The sequence below is a fragment of the Phodopus roborovskii genome, unplaced genomic scaffold (assembly GCF_943737965.1).
Source record: "Phodopus roborovskii unplaced genomic scaffold, PHOROB, whole genome shotgun sequence".
NCBI lineage: Eukaryota > Metazoa > Chordata > Mammalia > Rodentia > Cricetidae > Phodopus > Phodopus roborovskii.
The window spans coordinates 415,061-436,298 of record NW_026125489.1 but is presented as its reverse complement, the minus strand read 5'-3'; the positions used below and the strand labels follow the sequence as shown (position 1 = coordinate 436,298).

Sequence of the window (21,238 nt, the reverse complement as noted above, 5' to 3'; positions counted from 1 at the left end):
ATGTGGTTTGATCAAGCCAGACCACCTGAAACAGAGTACCAGGTGATCCTACATTCAAAACAGCTGGACAAAGCAGCCTGACAGACTACAGTCAGGATTTCTGAATCTTCTTCGAATCCTCCATGACAGTGCCCCTTACCAGCAGGAAGTAGTTTGGAAAGAACAACGCCCAAATTCCCAAATATTGTCTATAAATGTTTGTTTTCATTAAAAAAAACCCAAAAAACAAAAAGTGAGTTTTAAATTTCCAACAGAAATACATGTTTATATTCTGTCATTATTATATAATAACTATATATAATAATATAATAACTATAACAATATATTAATGGTCATTAAAACTTTCCAATTTAACTCATTTCACCACATGGTACAAAATGGTGGTAATGTAGATGTATAATTTGTCATTGGCTTCTTTGTTGTTACAGTTCCAGCCCTCTTCTCAAATTCCAAGAATGGAATCCAGTACTTTTTACCTCATTGCCAACACATGTACTTATACTTTCTCTTTGCTTTAGAGAGTATTAGTCTTTGATAGAAATAGTTCAGACACAATTCAGTTGAACATCTCCACTTTAGAATGACTTGTGACATTTTTGGATATCACAATTGCATGTTGGTTGTACACAGATGTATGATATATATGGAATAAGGAATGGATTGCATTTTATATTTTTCTTATGACCATCTAAAATAGGCAATGATTTTTTTTAATCATAATTTAACCTAACCTAGATCACTCTATGTATTTACTTAATTACATACATGCATTTACTTAATAGCATAAGTTTGAACTTTTTTGTGGGCCAGGCCAGTGCACAGAAAGTTTTAACTAATTATTTTTTATTTATGTCTATGTGCATATGTGCACATGTGTGTAAATGCCAGTGGAGGTCAGAAGAACTCTCTGGAATCTCTGGAACTAAAGTTATAGACAGATGTGTACCATTTGGGAACTAAATTCTGGTCTAAAAAACTGTATTCTTAAGCACTGAACCATCTCTCCAGTCTCAGAATTTTTTAACTTTCCTTCTTCTAAACCCTTTCATATATCTCCTTGTTCTCTTTCAAATCATGGCCTCATTTTCATTTACACACACACACACACACACACACACACACACACACACACTCCTAAATACATAAATATACTTTGCAGTATCAGTCTGCGTAACGTTACTTTTATGTATTTTTTCAGGCTGGCCTGAAAGACTTGGTGTGCTCTTCTTGGGGAAGGCTATTTCTCCAGCTCTCAGCATGCCTTAATTGCTTGTACTTTAATGAAAGGCTTTACAGTTGTTGAAGGATAAGAAAGAATGAGACATTCATGTGCAAAAGTACATATGAGTTAACAAGTAGAATTTTCAGATTGTGTTGAAAGCCTTTTATGATTGACAACAGATTCTATGGAAAGTAGAAGAGTGGGTTGGTAGATAGTAAAGCAGTCAGGGGAGGGACTTGTAACTAGTCTTTCTTGACTCTGAATACTTCTTTACCTTTCATACCCATGCCTACAGCATCTTCCCATGTATAACAGACAGTGCTATTACTGTCATTACTCCAGTCTGTTTATGTTTTATGGTGTTTTTTTAATAATAGTAATGCATATTCCTTGTTTTTTTTCTTACTGATTAAATCTTTCTGTGAAAGACTATACAGACTTTATGAGTAAAGTTATGAATAAGGTTTTGGAAGGTGTGTGAACTTGACAAAAATGAACATTTTGATAGCCAGTTTCAAAGGTAGGAAACACAGTTAAAAAATCTCTTGCAAAAATTATTCAATATTCAGAAAGGGAGCAGTGTACTATGCTTTTATTATGAAAATTCCATGTTTTTGATTTGTTTACTGACATAAGCTTGATAATTGTGCAGTCTTTAGAGAATTGAACTTCAATATTATGTAGAGTGCCTGTGACTACTGCAATTGGATGTCCAAGAATGTATTTGCATAGAGGATGTAGGCTATCCTGAGGCATTGAAGTCATCATTTAAGCTTTGCTTCCTTAGTGTACATCCATATTGCCTTCTGGAAGAATATGGGTTCAGTCAGCAATTATTCTCATTTGTTTTCAATATTTTTACCCAATTTTCTTCTAGCTTAACTTCAAAATAATCTAATATTGAGCCTTATAAATGAAAATTAATGGTGATAATATACTACTTAATTTTTGTTATTTTATGACTTTGCCTCAGTTTTCCCCCATTCTTTCCTTTCCTCCTGGTCCCTCTCCTCATCTCCTCCTCCATTTCTATTCAGAAAATGGCTGGCTTTCCATGGATTTTGACAAAACATGATATATTAAGTTGTAATTAGACTAAGCACCTTGCCTTGTATTGAGTCTGGGCAAGGAAACCTAGTAAGAAAAATAAGGTCCCAAAAGTTAGCAAGAGAGTTAGGGGTCCTGTAGCACCCAAAATAAAAACCCAGAGAGATATATTGGGGTTCAAGCTGAAGATCAGAGAATCAAAACAATCAGCTCTTACCTCTACCTCAGACTGGATGGGTGTGATCCTGGCTCCATGAATCCTCATGGCTGGAGCCTAATTGCCTAAGACTGAAGGCCCTGTTCCTGTCTTACAGTTACCTCTCTAGTGCTGGGATAGAGGCATAAGCTTTGTTTTTCTTTTAAACTGATTTGGTTTCATATAGCCATGGGTGGCCTTGAACTCACAGAGATCCATCTGCCTCTGTCTCAAGAGTGCTTGGATTAAAGATATGAACCACCACTGCCCAGCTTCTATGGTTATGGCTACTATGGCTGACTTTGCATTCTGATAGTCAGTGGCTTTATTAAATCATAATCAATGTATCACCACAAAAAGACCAAACTGTCACATATCCAGAGGGGTAAGAATGTCACAAGAAAACCCACAGAATCAACTAACCTGGGTTCATAAACTCATAGTCTCATCGCCTGGGCCCAGAGACTGAACCAACAACTAGGGAGCCTGCATGGGACTGAGCTAGGCCCTCTGCATATATGTGATACTACACTTTTAAGTAAAATGTTTACATCACATCTCCAGGATTTAAATTCTGGAAGTGTCCTCATGTTCTGTCTTTCCCAAATCAAGTCAATGTCTATAACAACCCTTCAAGTAAACTAGGTAAGATATGGGTAATTTATTTGATGGTCCAAGATAAGATTTGAAGGATCATAGGATGTTTCTATTAAAGACAGATGAAACATTTTAAATGGTTCCATTTTATTTTTGTTTTTATTAATGTTTTTGGTGCACATGGTCAAAATATTCCTTGGTACATCAATACCTGTATCAGAATATTTTCAATTTTTTCTGTATTTACTTGTCTTTTATTCAATTAAACCTCACTAAAAAATTCTACAAGCTTATTTCAACAAATTCCTGCCGTATTTTTATTTCTACTTTATATATTTGGAGCAGTGTTCACAGCTTAAGATAAGGCATATGAAACAGGAATGATTATTTACCTCAGGGTGTGGGAACCAGCTCCACTCCTAATTACATTAAAACATGCCTAACAGTGTTCAAGTATCTCAGGATCTAGGTCATGACACAAGAATTTCTTTGGGAACTTTTGTTGGCCTGAATGAAACAAAGATTCCTCATGAGAGGCCACAGAGTATATAGAAGACTTATTTTTAGAATTTTCTTTTTGCTATTTCCACATTATTTCATGTAACTTTTTCTAGAAAAATATTAGTCTTATGTTATTGATTTCAGCAATAAAGGCTGAGTTCAATTGTGACCATTAATACCAGTGTTAATAGAAATCAACCAAGGAAAGATAGAGACAATTACATCCCATTTAATAAGAAGTTAATAAATAGGCAGTCATTCTGTAATGGTTAATGGCAAATGTTTGTTCAAAACCTCATACTTTTCAATCTATTAGCTATTTTACAAAATTAAAAATAGATGAAAATAGATGAGAAAAGTAATAACAAAATTGTTTTTTGTATTGAAAAATGTTAATTTACTATTTAGGATGTTAGATGGGCAATTTGATTTCACCAAAAGTATATGGGGTTTGCCATTAGAGAGAACCAGAGTAAAACACAAACAGGCATTGAAGAAACTTATAGTAGATGAATGGCTTAATTTTCTTAAGGTTCAGTTTCTTTGTTTAATATTGAGTTGTAATTATAAGAGATATTTTGCAGTTATATTAAATAAAAAAATGTTCTTCATAATAGTGTGGCTCTCAGGCTCCAAGAATAACTGTACTATTAATTTTTTATTTCAGCTGGAATTATCAATGTTATGAAGATTGTTTTGTAGCATCTGTGATTTATTGGACATATTATTTTTCTAGTTAGTTTTTTTTTTAAAGTGTAAGGTCCCTTAACAGTTCCTGCTAACTTATTGGTCAAGAAAAAAGAGGTTAACCAGTTGGTGCTGTGAGGGGTCATTTCCACATAGAACTAAATACACAAAGTCAATATTGAACTGGGATACTGACAGTATGGGAGGTGGGGGGTTACCAAAAGAGTAGGAGAGTCATTAATAAGATATAGTCAATCCTATCTATACCCAAACTGGGTACCAGGGGCTTATTTTGGTTTGTTTTAATTTTAGAGGAATAAAAAATCAAAAGTAGTTGATGGAGGGAGGTGTTTGGTTTGGGGAGTGGGAGAGACATTTGACAATTGGGATGAAATGACTGTCCTCCATCTTCTTGAATATACTCAGCTCCTCTGGTCTGTCAGAAAGAGGGCAGATTGCAAAACAGACCAACCACCTTGGGACTCATAGGTACTTAGGCAGGGGATTTCAGTAGACCATCCTGGAAGATGAGATTGTCTAGTTTCTCTGCCTGGGTGCACATTCTCCTAGCTTCTTTGAAATTTGCGATTGATTCCTATCTGCTTCTTCTTGATAGTGTCTTTGGATCTGGAATATATAATTTTGCTCTGAAGGATTGTACCCCTAGAACTCCAGAAGACCAACACTAGATACTTTTGTCTTCCTCACAGGTTGCATTCAAGATGGCTGTGTGTGGGGCAGGGTGAGGCTGTGGCCAGCAGGATCTTGACAAAGCAGGTGTAGGATCTTCCAAAGTTTGACCCTACTTGGTGGGGTCTCCTTGCCCTTCTCTCTGATGACAGTTTTTTTTTTTTGTATTAACATAGGCAGAACAGTGCTACATTCTGGCACTTTCTTACTTCCTCTGGACCAACAACATGAGCATCATCATGCTGATAGCCCCATCAGAGACAACCATACCTTAGGCCATGCTTCCAGAAGCTGAGAGAATAAAGGAGAGCCACAGAATAAATGACTCATCTTTGCTGCACTGCAGGGATCCAGCAAAACAAACACTTAATGTCATTTGGTCTTTAAAAATGTATGGTTATTAATAAAGGAAGTGAGACCTCATAATATGCATTAATTTACATAGCTAGAATGTATCATATAGCTACCAGTTGTCAAATATCACTGATAAACCTTTAAACATAGTTCTATACAACCTGTGAGTCCTGTTTAACAGTAAGTAACACATTGATATAATAAAACAAAACACATTTCTATAAACTTCTAAATATATCAAGCTTAAAAATAAAGTCTGATGTGATGTATTTAGTTTGATTAAATGTTGATCTTTCAGCTAATGAGTCAATGTTGAAGTCCAAGTCTTCCACTCCCTCTGTATGTTAAGCATTTCTCCAATTTTCACAGCTTTACTAACTGAAAATATCTGCAATAATAAGCATTAGCTAATTCCAGATATCCAACTAAGAGAAAAAAAAGGACCTTTGTCTTTTTTCTTATGTTATTATTGAGGGTGGACATAGTTCTTTGACTAATGAAAAGAATGATCAAAAATTAAAAACAGAAAAATATCTTACAGAAGGCCTTTTAAAATTGTCTGGTATATTTTACATACATTTTATTTCTGAAGGATACTCAAGGAACTAATAACATAAAGCATCAGAATTATCATAAATGGAATATAATAAAGTAAATGGAATATTAATCATAATGCATTTGTATTGAAATTAGAGATAAAACCTTCGAGACAGTGATCAATGAGATTAGGAAATAATAACCAGTTTATAACAGCAAGTATGAATTTGCTTTACCATAGGCATTATTTTTGGAGACAAAGTCCAGAATCTGAATTCAAACCTAAGGTCCCACAGTAGTTTTTGACTTAGGAAACTGCTACACTGTACTAAAAAATAAGCATCTCCATTTGTTTTAGATTTCTTTCCTTTATTATTTTATTACCACTCAACCGTTACTCCACAGCAATGATAGATATCAGTTCTTTATTTTGATTGACTGCTTGGTGAGATATGAAAGATCAATATCTTTCTTTAAGGGACTATAATTAAATAGACAGTCAAATAAGGCGGTGTTACTAAAAAAAGTAAAGTAGTGCAAACCTTAGTAAAAGTTATGAAACACATAAAAATAAACATTTTAAAATCAAGCTATCATAATGGGTATTATTGCTCTGAAATTATGTCTTCCTTTAAACCAGGATAAAATATAAGCACTGATTTACATACATGTCTCATTATTCAACTTTTCCCAAGTATCTATCTATCTATCTATCTATCTATCTATCTATCTATCTATATATATATATATATATATTATCAACAACAACTACAACAACAAAACACCCTGGAAAATTTCCCAGGAAGCTAAGAAAATTAAGTAAGATATGAAACAGAATGCACTCAGTGAAAAGGCAACATAGAATAAGTACTTCATGAAAGCACTGTATTATGGAGGAAATTACCAGATTTGTAGGGTTTGGTCAGAATAATTATGACTGCCCTTTTATATATCCTTAAATCTAATACTGATAAACACAGATAACATAAAACAATATCTACAACATATGCTTTCAGAATAGTTAGGGAGTAGATAATATGGACTTCCAATTCTAAGTAGAAAAATACAGTAAATAAGTGGAACTATCAAAGATATTTCTTTAAAATATTTATCTTGTAAAAAATCTTACTCTGGTTTTATATTGGTATCAGAGAAAAATTCAGTGTATGCTTATCAAGACAGTGTTTAATCCTGTAAATTAAACAATGTAAAATAGTTTTTTAAACAAATCATTATATAAAAAATGGTTTGCTACTCTGATATCTGTGACTCAGGCTTGTAAATTCTAGTTGCTCTGACAAATTCAAGAGAATTGGGTGTCAGGCCACTCCGGGCTATGCATCAGGCTTGTCTTAAAAATGAATTTAACAGCCAAGCAAACCAAGAAAAACACAAACAAATACCAGATTTGGAAATATTCAGTTGCATTTAGCATATATTTGTGTAAAAGAAGTCATGCGTGGTAAAGGTTCAGATTAAATAGTAAGCAACACCACTGTGCTCAGCAGCATAGGAGGAAAGATTACAATAAACTTCATTTTTCTTTATGATATTACAACATTTATTCTTGTTAACATACTCTCATTTGCTTCTATAAACTATTAATTTATAGATGAAATCTCTGAAGGCTTGTTTTACTTGTTGATTTCTCAATGTGTAAATAAAAGGGTTCAACATGGGAGCTATAGAAGTGTTGAGAACAGCCACCCCTTTGGTCAGTGATGCCCTTTCATTAGCTGAAGGTTTCACGTACATGAAAATGCAGCTCCCATAAGAGATGGAGATGACAATCATGTGAGAGGAACAGGTGGAGAAAGCCTTTTTCCTCTGACTGGCAGATGGGAACCTCAGAATGGTGCTGATGATGCAGATATATGACAAGATCACTAGAGCCAGTGTGAACAGCAGAGTGATAAAGGCAAAGTAAAAGCCAATCATCTCCAGACTCCTTGTATCTGAGCAGGAGAGCTGTAAAATGGGGAAATAGTCACAGGAGAAGTGATCGATGACATTAGAAGCACAGAAATCTAACTTGAGAACCAGCATGAGTGGTGGGAAGATGGTCAGAAATCCTGCCAGCCATGAGTTGAGGACAAGAAGGGTGCAAACTTTCTGACTCATGATGGTGGTGTAATGCAGAGGCTTGCAGATGGCAACATAGCGATCATAAGACATGGCAGTTAGAAGGAAGAACTCAGACACCCCCATGGATATAAAGAAAAACAACTGAGTTAAACAGTTATTGTAGGAAATGGTCTTTACTTTAGTAATTATTGATGTCAAAAATCTGGGAATGGAAACACTGGTGAATATAATTTCTAAGAAGGAGAAATTCTGGAGAAAGAAATACATAGGAGTCTTTAAACGAGAGTCTAGCAAAGTGAGGATGACAATAGTTAGGTTTCCAGTGATACTTAATATGTAAGCTATGAATAAAAAGATAAAAATTGCAACCTGAAGTTCTGGATCGTCTGATATGCCCAAGAGCACAAACTCAGTAATCACAGAATGGTTTTTCATACTCATTTACTGTTAATAGAATCTATTGATAAAAAGAAATCAAAGTATAAATTTAATACAGAAGAATTAAAAAGTTAAATATTGGTATTACTGTATGCAATGAGCTGAAGCAATAGGAATTTTTCTGTTTTTCCCGTCTCTTCATACCTACTAAAAATATATACAATCATACAATTATATAAAAATATATATCATGTGTAAAATAAATATATATAATCTAAATGTCCTAAGTTGAAAAAGAACATGTATTTATGATTCTTGCTTAAAAGTCACCTTCAATATTTTTAAATTAAATATGTGTTTAGTCAGAAATTGTACACAACTTCAAATCACAGATTCTTGCAATGTATCTCAACTGTATGTTTAATTTTTGTATTAATAATTGTTTTCAAATTTCTTATTTTGTAAAATTACACTGAACAGATAATGTTAGTTTAAAATCTAATGCCATTTCTAAACTTCTATGAGTAGAAAATGATCACATAATTACATCTACCAAGTCACTTTCCTGTTTTAATTGCTTTTATTGTGACTATGTACCAGTTTAAAATGACCGTGGGGAAAAACACGTTTGGTACCAAGGAAATACAGCTAGGTGAGCTTTGCTTATAAAAAAAGTTTCCGGTTGTTAATCTATAGGAATGAAAGCACAAGTCAGAGAGATTAGTTACAATACAGATACAGATCAGTAATGTATCTATGACAGTGGAATACATTTATGTCAGTTTGATGGTATTTACTGTGATTACTTTGGGATTTTCCTTTAAAGTTTTTCAGAGTACAAAAAGGAAAATTTTAAGGTCCGTTTTCCAAAATCTCAGAGTATACCATTGCTTTTCTTTCCAGGGATTGATCAGAATATATAAAATTTTCCTAAAGGTTTGCCTGATCTAAACTACAAAGCTCTACACTGTACCATCCTGACTTCAGTCCCTTCTGATCTCAGTACTTAGTAAACAACATAGTGTCTGTGAGTTCCATTTTCAACAGTATATGTTCTATAATGGGGCAACATTAAAGCTAATGATTGGTATTATTTAACTCTTAATATTTTGTGTTCCTGGCTCTCAGCATTGTTTCTATTTAGGAATATATATCATAAACATACATATGCTTAGTATTAATATAAAACTACAGATCAAAAGTTAGAGAGTGTTGTGGTTTGAACAATGATTGAAATATACTGAAAATGTAAAAAAAAAATTTGTTGTCATAAAGTAATGTTCTAAAATTCTTGAGGTTTTTTCCAATAAAATAAAATAAGCCTTTAGTAATGTCAGAAAAACATGCATTTATTTCTAAGTATGGAGCATATGCTGGGTATATCTGATGCTACCATCAAATAAAACATCCCAAATTAGTCTTTATTTACTTGTCAACAAGATGAAATATACTCATAGTATTCTTCAAAATAAATGTCTGTTATCCAGCTCATCCTTGTCTCTATTACACAAAATGTCTCTCATAGAAAAAGCACAGGCTAGAATGCTTATGGGATTTCTGGAATTCTCATAAATAAAGCATATTTCCCTTTAATACTTTTTATTGTCTCATAGAAACAGACCTATGATGAAATTCCAAAGCTTGCTATTGTAGTTGTAAAAACTCTTCAAGTACATTTAGAAGGGGAACTGCTTTTAGAAATTGGAAGTTGAAACATTTCAAAGCTCTCTGGTTAAGTTAGCTTGAATACTGACCTTTACCTTCTCTGGCCAGCACAGAAACCCTTCAAGACTAGATTGATGGAAAGAAGGATGCAAACAAAGTTAGGTTCATAAGATGCTGTGATGTCACATTATGTCTTTCTGTAAAGCCAAATGATATAAGGATATGATTGAAAAACTGTACCAATCAGTTGATAATAACCAACCTAGCTTCCCTTTGGCCAAACTAAATTTCCTCAATAAGCAGATAGATTCAGTATATACAGTGAAGGTAATTTATTCTCAGTGCCTCTGGGATTAGCTTAATCCAATCCTACAGTGATTTACTAATGAATAGAATAAATGTCCTGCCTTCAAAAAAGACACCTATTCTATTCATTAGTAAACCTCTCCAGCACAGAGAACAAGTGACTATTATTATTTATCTTTAAAATTAAAATTGTACTTTAGCTGTATTTTATTTAGAATTTTATAATTAATATATGAGCCTCTAGTACCACAGCAGTATATAGAAACCTATCAATGTATTTCCTACCAGGTTTTCATTACTCTCAAGGCTTCATATTTACCAGTATAAAAACAGAATTTTTTTTTTTGCCCATGACACTAACATGCCTGGTGAATTTAATGTAATTCAGTAAATTCTGACAGATTAGAAAAGCCATACCATGTCCGCACATGTCTCTGGCATAGCACATGTACATTCTTTTGAAATTTCCTGAAAATACTTTTTTTATTTTATATAACAAAGTCCAATTAAATGAAAACAAACATTTATACACAATATTTGGGAATTTGGGCGTCGTTCTTTCCAAACTACTTCCTGCTGGTAAGGGGCGCTGTCATGGGGGATTCGAAGAAGATTCAGAAATCCTGTAAGTCTGTAAGGCTGCTTTGTCCAGCTGTTTTGAATGTAGGATCACCTGGTACTCTGTTTCAGGTGGTCTGGCATGATCAAACCACATTAGTCTGGAAGGAATCCACATCTTTTCATTTTCTGTGGAAACAAAAATAGAAATCCTTTTCCCCAGTAACTTGTCCTTCAACTTAAATTTTGGAGTCAAAGCATTTTTTTAAATTTAATTTATTATTTTACATGTCGATCCCAGTTCCCTCTCCTTCCCTCCCTCCCTCCCTCCCTCCCTCCCTCCCTCCCTCCCTCCCTCCCTCCCTCCCTTCCTCCCTTCTTTCTTCCATCCCTCCCTTCCTCCTTCCCTCCCTTTTATCCTCTCTGCCCTTTCACATGCACTCTAACCACCCTCCCCTCCCATCCCCCCACCCCAATTCCATATGTAGGGGAATGCCATCCAGTTGGGGTCATGTAGATCTGACAGGTCATGTGAAGTAGGGACTAGGGCTTCTCTCCTTTCTCTAGATTAAGGCAGTTATCCCTCCATGGGGGATATGTTCGCAAAGTCCTTTTGTGCATGTCTGAGGTCTCTTAGACTGCTCAGTCCTTCTGGCTGAGACCCATATTCAGGGGGGCCTGAGTCAGTCCCATGCTGGCTTCCCAGCTATCAGTCTAGTGGCCCTTAGCTCCTCCTTGTTCAGGTCAGCTGTCTCTATGTGTTTCTGCTGCCTGGTCTTGTCCTCTCCATCTGCATCTGGGTTCTAGTTCGACTCAGTGTTTATGTATGGGTGTTTGATCCTGTTTTCAACAGGCATTAGTTGAGGGCTCCATGGAGAAGTTAGTTGTTGATCTCACTCTCCGGGAAGGGCATTTATGATAGCCTTTTCACTGAAGCTCAAATTGTTAGTTGGGAGCAGTCTTGTAGTTCTCTAGACCTTTCTTTGTGTTCAATTTTATCTAAAATACCCCCTGAACATGGGTTTCAGAAGGCCAGGGCAGACTAAGGAACCTCTGACATTGGAAACAGGATGTATCCCAGGTGCACAAAAAGACTTTGGGAGCACGTTCTCCATGGAAGGATACTCTCTTAACCTAGAGGCAAGGGGGAGGGCCTAGACCTTACTCCAAATGACTTGACAGATTTTGATGATCCGTCCTGAAATGCATCACTTTCCTTGTGCAGTGGGAGGAATAGGAAGGGGGGGGGGTCAGGGGTATGGGAGGGAGGAAGAGGGAACTGGGATCAATATGTAAAATAAGAAAAAATAGTAATAATAAAAAATAAAAAAGAAAAAGCGGGGTAAATCTACTCACAATACAAAAACCACCACCAAATCCAAAACAAACAAGAATTAACAATCAATGATCCTTAATTTCTCTCAATATTAATAGTCTTAAGTTGTTTATAAAAAGACACAGGCTAACAGAATGGATATAAGGACAGAATCCATCCTTCTGATGTATACAAAAAACACCTCAACTTCAAAGGCAGATGCTACCTCAGAGTGAAGATTTGGGAAAATATCTTCAATCAAATGAACCCAAGAAACAAGCAGGTGTATCTATCCTAATATCAATCAAAAGAGATGAAGAAGGTTGTTTCACATTCATCATGGAAAAATCATTTAGGACGAAATACCAATTCTGAACATCTATGCCTCAAATACAAAGGCATCCACATTCATAAAAGAAATATCACTTAAACTCAAGTCTCACATAAAACTTCACACACTTATAGTGGGAGACTTCAACACCCCACTCTCACCATTAGACAGGACCACCAGAAACGTTAAGACCCAATTGGGTTTAACAGACATCTATAGAACATTCCATCCAAACACCTTTTTCTCAGCACCACAATGATCTTTCTCTAAAATCTACCATATTTTGGCAACATAGCAAACCTCAAATAAACAAACAAACAAACAGGCCTAGGTCCTGTCCAAATAATATGACACCCTTTGATTCTCCATGGGAGATCTCATCCTCCCTGGGTAATTGATTGAGGTTGGGATGGGGTTTGGTGGGGGGCACAGGAGGAAGGGACTGAGTGGGAACTGGCATTGGTTTATAAAATTAGATTGGTTTTAATTTAAATAAAAATTAATTTAAAAAAGATAATTGGACAGAGCTCTAAATTAGGAATAGTGAAACTAGTAACCTTTTTTTTTGTAGCCATTATAAAAACTACTACCTATGGAGGTTATGACTGAAAGGCCCCTGCACTATGAGATGTCTAAAAGATAATTTTTTAAGTATTTGTGAGTTCTTTGGGATAATTTATTTTTAACCTGTAATAGGTAAAACATTTATCTATATAAGGGAAATAAACATTTTTTTTGTACTTGTATTCATCGTAATCATCCACTTAAAAACTAGAATGTAACTTCACTGTACCTTTTATATTGCTAGAAAGGTTTTTTTGCTGGAATATGCAAGCTATAAGGGGGAAAATGAAGCTAGAAGGAAGTCATCAGGAAATCAGAAGGGATAGAAGAACAGAAAAAGAATAGAGTAAAACAAGCAATAGAAAGAGTAATGAAATGAAGAAGAAAGCTTTGACCCTCAAAAAACAAACACACACACAGACTACAACAAAAAGACATCTGTTGGCTCCACTGCTATGTTTTGGGAACTGGATCGGACCAGTAATGTCTCAAAAATCACATCTCTAATGTTCCACTTCTTCCAACCAGGCTGCACCTTTTTATACTCCATGAAGTCAGAGCCAAATGATGCAACAGTTGACTGACAGCAACACTGTCCTGAGACCAAACTCTCAGCATAGGTACCATCTTTAGAGACTTCATTCCACGCTGTAAAACTAACTTTATATAATGGGAAATCTTTCTTTATGATATTTTTATTTAAATTTGAAACAAGCTTGTTTTACATGTCAATCCCACTAATGGAAAATCTTTTTTTGTTTTGAGGTTATATTTCATAGAAAATACATAATCTATATAATAAATCAAATTATACTTTATTTCAAAATGGTTCAAAAGGTGTGAGGAAAAAGTGTGTAAATATACTTATCTTTGTAGTAAACATGTCTACTAAGAATATATTTCATATATGAGTATATATATATTATATATATAACCACTCGAGGTTTGGACAAGTGTCAACAAAGTATATATTCAGCTATAAATGTACATATTTATTACATGAATTTTGGCTACTTTTGTTGACAAAGGAACATTTTCTTATTGGAATTAGAAGATAATGCAAAATAGTTTCCAACAATTTTTGTTTATTCTTTCACTATTTTCCTGTAGATTGTATTGTGCACATATATAAATAAATAATGTCTACTCATATATCCACACATATGTGTATTAGATTAGGTTAACAATGATATGCTTACAGTGTGTATGTATATGTATATATGCATATGTATGCATATACACACATTGTATATACGATGTTTCTCTACATGGAGTCTCTTCACATATATAGTGTTTATACACACATATACATATGTGCACATACACACATATGGGGAAATCATGGGATTGTATATAAAAGTCCATTAAACACATAGCTCATGTGTATGTTATAAATGATTGTTTTACTTTATTGATAAATTACATGAATATATTATATTGTAGTAAATATATAATATTTTTGTGTTTTTAAATGAAATGAAATGTTTTATTTAATTTCATGGCATTTAAAGATGTATCCTAGAGAGACTACCCAATCATAATGGACAAGTCTGTAAAAGATGTGAAAATTGCCAATATATTTCAAGTATATATTGAGTAGAATACATCAATGTTTACAAATTACCTTTCCCATTTCTGGGGATAAAATTTCCAGTATATACCTCAAATTGTAATTTAAGTTGTATAATAAATTATAGCTTCAGAAGCTGTTATTTGAAATACCAGAAGAATCTTGTATCAGAAAGACATAAGGCGATAATCATTGGAAAAGACATATACTAACAAGATAGGGTGGTAAACTGTTAACAAAAATGAATGAATAAGCAATGATGATTGGGAGTGACACACTGATATAACTGGGTCACTGGCATTTGTGTTTAATTTATGAATTGGCCTTCAGTGTGCTCCTCACAGACAGGGCACATCATTTCACGTACTTGTGAAAAGTACCAGTTTCCTTGCCATGTTCATAAAGGCTTGCTTGACTTGCTGATTCCTCAGGCTATAAATGAAGGGGTTTAGCATGGGGGCTACTGAGGTGTTTAGCACGGCAACTCCCTTAGTCAAAGATGCTCTATCTGATGCTGAGGGTTTAATGTACATAAAAATGCAGCTTCCGTAAGAGATGGAGATGACAATCATGTGGGAAGAACACGTGGAAAAGGCCTTCGTCCTCTGAGTAGCAGAAGGAATCTTCACAATTGTTCTGATGATAAATGTATAGGACAGAAATATCAATGCCAAAGTAAACATTAATGTAAAGACAGCACAGGAAAACCCCATCTTCTCCAGGAAGTTTGTATCTGAACAGGAAAGTTGCAGCAGGGGGAAATAATCACAGGTATAGTGATCAATGATATTGGACCCACAGTAATCAAGCTGTAGGAGCAACATGAGTGCAGGGAAGATGATCAGGAAAGAGACCAGCCAGCAGGCAAAGACAAGCATTGTGCAGACTTTCTGACTCATGATGGTCAGGTAATGCAGGGGCTTGCAGATAGCAATATAGCGATCATAGGACATGGCAGCCAGAAGGTAAAATTCAGTCACTCCCAAAAGGATGAAAAAAAATAACTGTGCTATGCAGTTGTTGAAGGAAATAGTTTTATCCCCTGAGATAATGCTGCCCAAGAACTTGGGTATAGTGACAGTTGTGAAGGACACTTCTAATACAGAGAAATTCCTGAGGAAGAAATACATGGGAGTCTGCAGCTGGGAATCCAGCAGGGTGAGAGTGATAATGGTCAAGTTTCCTGTGATGTACGTAGGTGATGAAGAGAAAGACAAAGATCACAACCTGGAGCTTAGGGTCATCTGATAACCCCAGAAGAATAAACTCTGTGGTTTCTGTACGGTTTCTCATTCCACAAATTCTTTTTTTTTCTTCTGCCAAATCTAAAAGCAAAATCAGAAAGAATCCAGTAGAATTGAGGATTAGTAAAAATCAAAACAAGGAGCTCTCATATTGTTAAAGTATTATGCTGTTTCCACTTTTAAGTGCAATTTAAAGGCATTCAATACTAATGATTCTTTGAACAGAGAACAACACCACTTCAAGACAGTTCAAAAAAAACAGTTTAGTATCAAAGTATGAGCAATAGCCCCTCATCTCAGTGAGAATGAAAATTATGAAAAATATTCTGGTGAGGATGTGGACAGAAAAGCACTATAAAACATTACAGTAGTGATGTTGTGTTAGTACAGCTAGTATGAGAACAGAACAGAGGTTCCCCAAATAAGAATTATAGATTTAGTATATAATCCAGAGGCCTTGTTCTAAGGTGTATATCCAATTGATCATATCAGAAAGAGGCTTTTACTTTTCATAGGAAGTGGGATATCCTGCAGCTGATATACATCCAGAAAAGGTTAAGGATCCATAGTATTGAGTTTAAACCTCTTAATAGCTTGAAAATCAGTTAGCCCTCTTTGCTCCCTTCCCTCTTCCCGTAAATGCAGTTTCTTTTGCAGACAAGTCCATATCAAAGGACAAGTTTAAGATATAAGTGTTATATATGTGAAACATTTGAAAATTATTGTGATTATTTGTAGTATAATGCAAAATGCAATGTCACCCAAATCACTGTTTTCTCTCTCCTTTATTTCTATGGCTTTAGAAGTGATACTTGGTGTTCACATACACAAAACCTTACATTCATTGGTGCCAATGTACTCCACTTAGACTATGTTATCATTTCCCATCAATACCCATTTCACTTGGTATATTTACAAAAAGACAGATTTTATTATCAAACTATTTTGTTTGGTGCTTATTATAATTTTAGCTTAAAAGAAGGGTTTACCCAGACAATATTGATTTTTATTTAGTCATTTGTTGGTATCACTGTCCTCCTTATGCTGCACTGTGCAGCCTGTTTATATCTTTGCATTATAAGGTGAGTTTTCTCAATTATTTACTTTATGGGATATGCTTAATCACTTGTTTCAAATTCTCTGTTGAAAAATTTTCAAATAAAATATATGTGGGAACCTACAATACACATAAATACATATATTTTAATTAGCTGTGAACTATTATTTGGCTTCCTTTATATTCTTTAGTAGCATTATTTGTACTAGATCTGAGTTTGGTTTTGATTAAAATGATGTTTTACTTATTAAAACTCTAGCCCCAAAGTATAACATCAAATAGGCAAGGTTTGACATTTGAAAACACTGAGAAACTTATTTTCTTCCCATCGTCTATCATCTTAAAATTTATCGTAGTTAATGGATAAATGTACTTTCATGATTAAAAATAAGTAAATACACATTATTAGATTAGTACTGTTTTGGAAGTGAAAATCCATCAATGCATTTTATTTTATCCTCTTTTAAAGCTGTATCTACTTCTTATGTGTACTTTAATTTTAACATTTTACTGGTAATGATGTAATTTAATTATTCACTTCCCCTTATGGGTTAGAGTTGTGAAGGTATGCAGGAAGAGCTGTAAAGAAATATCTTAGTAGGTGTCCATAAATGAGAATATCCCTTCCCTCCATTAACATTTCTATGCCAGTCTTCAAATATCAGAAAACAGGCTTAAGGAAGCAAAGTAGGTGATCAAATGTCTATCTTTAGGGCTGTTTTAATATATCTTTAGGTAAAAACATTTATGCAAACGCAATGGATTGTATTTATTTGATACAAGTTTTAAAAATTTGAAGATTCCTAGACCATTAAATATTCCAAGGATGTATTTTACTTTAGAATAAAGATTATGTCCAAACATTTAATTCATCTCTTAAGTTCAAAATGTTAAATGGGTTAGGGTATGTATGTATGTATGTATGTATGTATGTATGTATGTATGTATGTATGTATACAGTCTTCTGCCTGCATGTACTCGTGCATGCCAGAGAGGGAATTAGATCTCATCATAGGAGGTTGTGAGCTGCCATGTGGCTGCTGCTAATTGAACTTAGGGACTCTGGAAGAACATCCAGTGGTCTTAACTGCTGAGTCATCTCTACAGCCCAGGATTAGGTTATTAACATCTTATTTCCTTCTACCCATTTCATCAAATTTACTTCTTACTTACCTTCTAAAGAATCTGAGATGAATTTCTTGAAATATTCAAAATAAAAATTAGCAGAGATAGTATTTGTTCAGTATCATGATTACAACTAATCTTTGGTCTCATTATGAAAAAATACTCAAATTGTGCTCTTCCCATGTCTCTACAATGAAATAAATAACAACATTGACCCTTGAAATAAACTTGGTAAAGTATGGACAATTTATATAATATACACAGGGAGAAAATTGTACTGAAGGATGTATTAGAGTTGAAAGGTTAAAGGATGCTCTTTTTAGTGATACATTGGGGAGTTTCAGTTTTGATATGTGTGTTTGAATATTGTTAGTCATATTTCATGATGCCATGGATGGTCATTTCCCTCCATGATACATTGAATTTGAAAGGCCAGCTTTTTCTCAACTTTTCTACAATTTTCCATTTTTTTCTTCAAACCTCATTAAATAGAAGTCATTAGAATAAATTACACAGAAGACATCTCCAAACATAATTTATTGATCACATTGTCTTCATTCTTTACACATTAAAACTTTAAAAAGTTGTTCATAACTTTAGTGAATGAAGGATAGGAAAGAATAATTATTTGATTCAAGATGTGGGTAATATCTATTTCAACCTCTAATTTCTAATTGTATAAAAGTACTCTATATACATGAAGTTGAATTGATAGGGATGTAGAGAGGATCTAGGATGAGTTGGAGTGAAGAATAGAAGAATAGAATCAAATTATGTTATGTACTAAAGATTTAAATACCCAAGTAAGTAAACAATAAACAATAAAGGTATTCTTATGTCACTATTCTCACTGCTGGGTCTAGATCATGCTGCAAGGATTCTTCAAGAATATTTACTCATTTGGATTTAGCAAACACTTCAGGAGAACTCACTGAGTTATTAGACTTACTTTGTTTAATTCTTTTTTTTACTATTTTCATAGTTATTTATATGATTCTTTCCAGGGAAATATGAATAGAGTACTTTAAATAATGTACAGGATCAATGTTCAATATTAATATTCTATATATATATATATATATGTAAGAAAACTAAAGGAAAGAGAGACTATCAGGTCACATTCAATAACTTCATAAACACTACCATTAATATCTATGAACATTTTTGAAAATGAAAACGGACACTTTGATCCATTAATAATGCTAGCAGAGAAGCAAAAAGTGAATTGAAAGGTTGAATTTCACAGAAATGTTAGAAAAGTAATAAATAATACTTCATGAAGATTTATTTAGTTATATACCAATTGATTTTATATTCATTTAAAATTTTTTTCCAAATAGAGAATTTGGAACAAATATCTAATCTCACACTTTTAGGTCATTATCTAACTATCTACAAAGAAGAAAACACAGAAAAAAATGAAATAAATTAATATTAAGACTATCATCTTTAAGACTATGGATTTCTAATTTGAGATATTATAAAGTCATTTAGCATCATAGGAAGCATGTGGCTTTCTCTTTAAAGAGATTATTATTTTTAGTTCAAGTGGATCACTTAATGCATTTATAACTAAATTAGGTAATTTCTTTAAAATAAAATTTCTCTGTTCAAAATAGAATTGAAATTTTAAAAATATTTTTGAAAATTGAGATTTTATAAATAATTGTGTTCCAAAAATTTTGCAACTAGGCTCTGAGAATGGCTGTGTTTAATTTAAGTGAATTCTCAATTTTGACAGTATATTCATAGTAGTAACAATTTATTAAATGCACCATTCATTTCAGTGGTCAGAAGCTTGTATATTTCACTCCCAAGAATCCACAAGGAGGACCCCAGCTAAGATCGTAGCAATAGTAGAGAAAATGCCTGAACTGGTCTACCCCTGTAATCAGATCAATGAATACCTCAACTATCATCATAGAATCCTCATCCAGTAATCGATGGAATCATCTCATTTCATTATTCTAACATATTTCTAAAACTTTTATTCTTCCTCTCAAATGAAGTATTGGGGTTCAGATTTGATAATTTTCATTAATTTTATACAATTACCAAATGTCAAATGTCAGTAGCTTACCTACAACTAAGGAATATTTCTTCAATATAACACTAAATAGTCTGTGAAATATGGAATGAGAACTGTGGAGATAATGAAGCTTTGCTTTTAATTAACAGAAAATATACAAATTGACATAGCAATCATGCCACATTTCAAAGTATAATTATAGTAAATCTTTGATAAAAAAAAATTGAACTCTGAATTGGTTTGACTGAGAGACTTCTACTGTACTTTCTTTGTCCAGCTTACCTGTGATTTTCTTATTGTCTCAGAGCTGTTAGAATAGTGGAGGCATCGTCCATTGTTACTTCATTAAATATTCCCTCCCACAAGTAACTAGTTTGGGTCTCATTGTAAATGTTTTTGTCTGTGTTTTCTCATTTTATCCAAAAAGGGTTTTTTCCTTTGATTGCTGAGAGACAAGAAAGAGTGACAGTGGAAACAGAAACAGTTTCAGGAGATGCTTTAAGAGAATCATGGTTGGTTGATATATCTTATGTCACATGGAGTCCTAAAGTTTTATCTTTAGTAGATTACTCTGCAATTGGCTCAAGGGACCAGCTCAGTGAATCAAAATTGCCAGCAGAGGAATGCATACAAAACACAAGGGATTATCAAGCATAATAGTGCTAGCATCAAAATTGGAGAAAGAAGTTTTGGGTACAGTGTCCAGTGAGAGTAAGGTTACTAATAAAGAAGAAAGTCATGCTGATTTTTTACATTTTGTTTGAAACCTGCCTACCTTTAAGAATTTTGGCTACACTAACACACCTTATACTTTATGCCTTTTTTTAATGCTCATTCAATTGCTCAATGATAATGAATTAATGTTATAATTTATAAGTCAAACATAATATTAGGACTATTTTCCTTGAGGAGGCCATAAAAATACTGTCATGCTAATGTTAGATTGTTTTTAAGGTCCAATATTATTGTGTAAGAATTTAGCAAATGCTATCCAAAACATTAAAATAGAACATGAATATGGGTTTTTGATTGTTTGTTTTGCTTATATTTTTATTTAATTTTAAAATTACTTCTTTTTATTGTTTGAGGTTATAATATAATTATATAATTTATCCTCTTCCCTTTCCTCCCTCCAATCCCAACCATATATCCCTGCTTGCTCTTTCAAATTTATGACTTC

The 21,238-nt window shown here is 33.8% G+C and overlaps 2 protein-coding genes across 2 annotated transcripts; both read right to left on the bottom strand.

The window, feature by feature from the left end:
* Positions 1–7,412: 7,412 nt before the first annotated feature.
* Positions 7,413–8,351, bottom strand: LOC127215824 (olfactory receptor 6C3). The gene has a single exon (XM_051176317.1). The coding sequence runs from the start codon at positions 8,349–8,351 to the stop codon at positions 7,413–7,415; it is 939 nt and encodes a 312-aa protein (XP_051032274.1).
* A 6,611-nt stretch (positions 8,352–14,962) lies between these two features.
* Positions 14,963–15,899, bottom strand: LOC127215823 (olfactory receptor 6C1-like). The gene is given in 2 exon segments (XM_051176316.1): positions 14,963–15,794; positions 15,796–15,899. Coding segments are annotated over 2 exon segments (933 nt in total). The 5' UTR covers positions 15,897–15,899.
* Between the last annotated feature and the right edge of the window lie 5,339 nt (positions 15,900–21,238).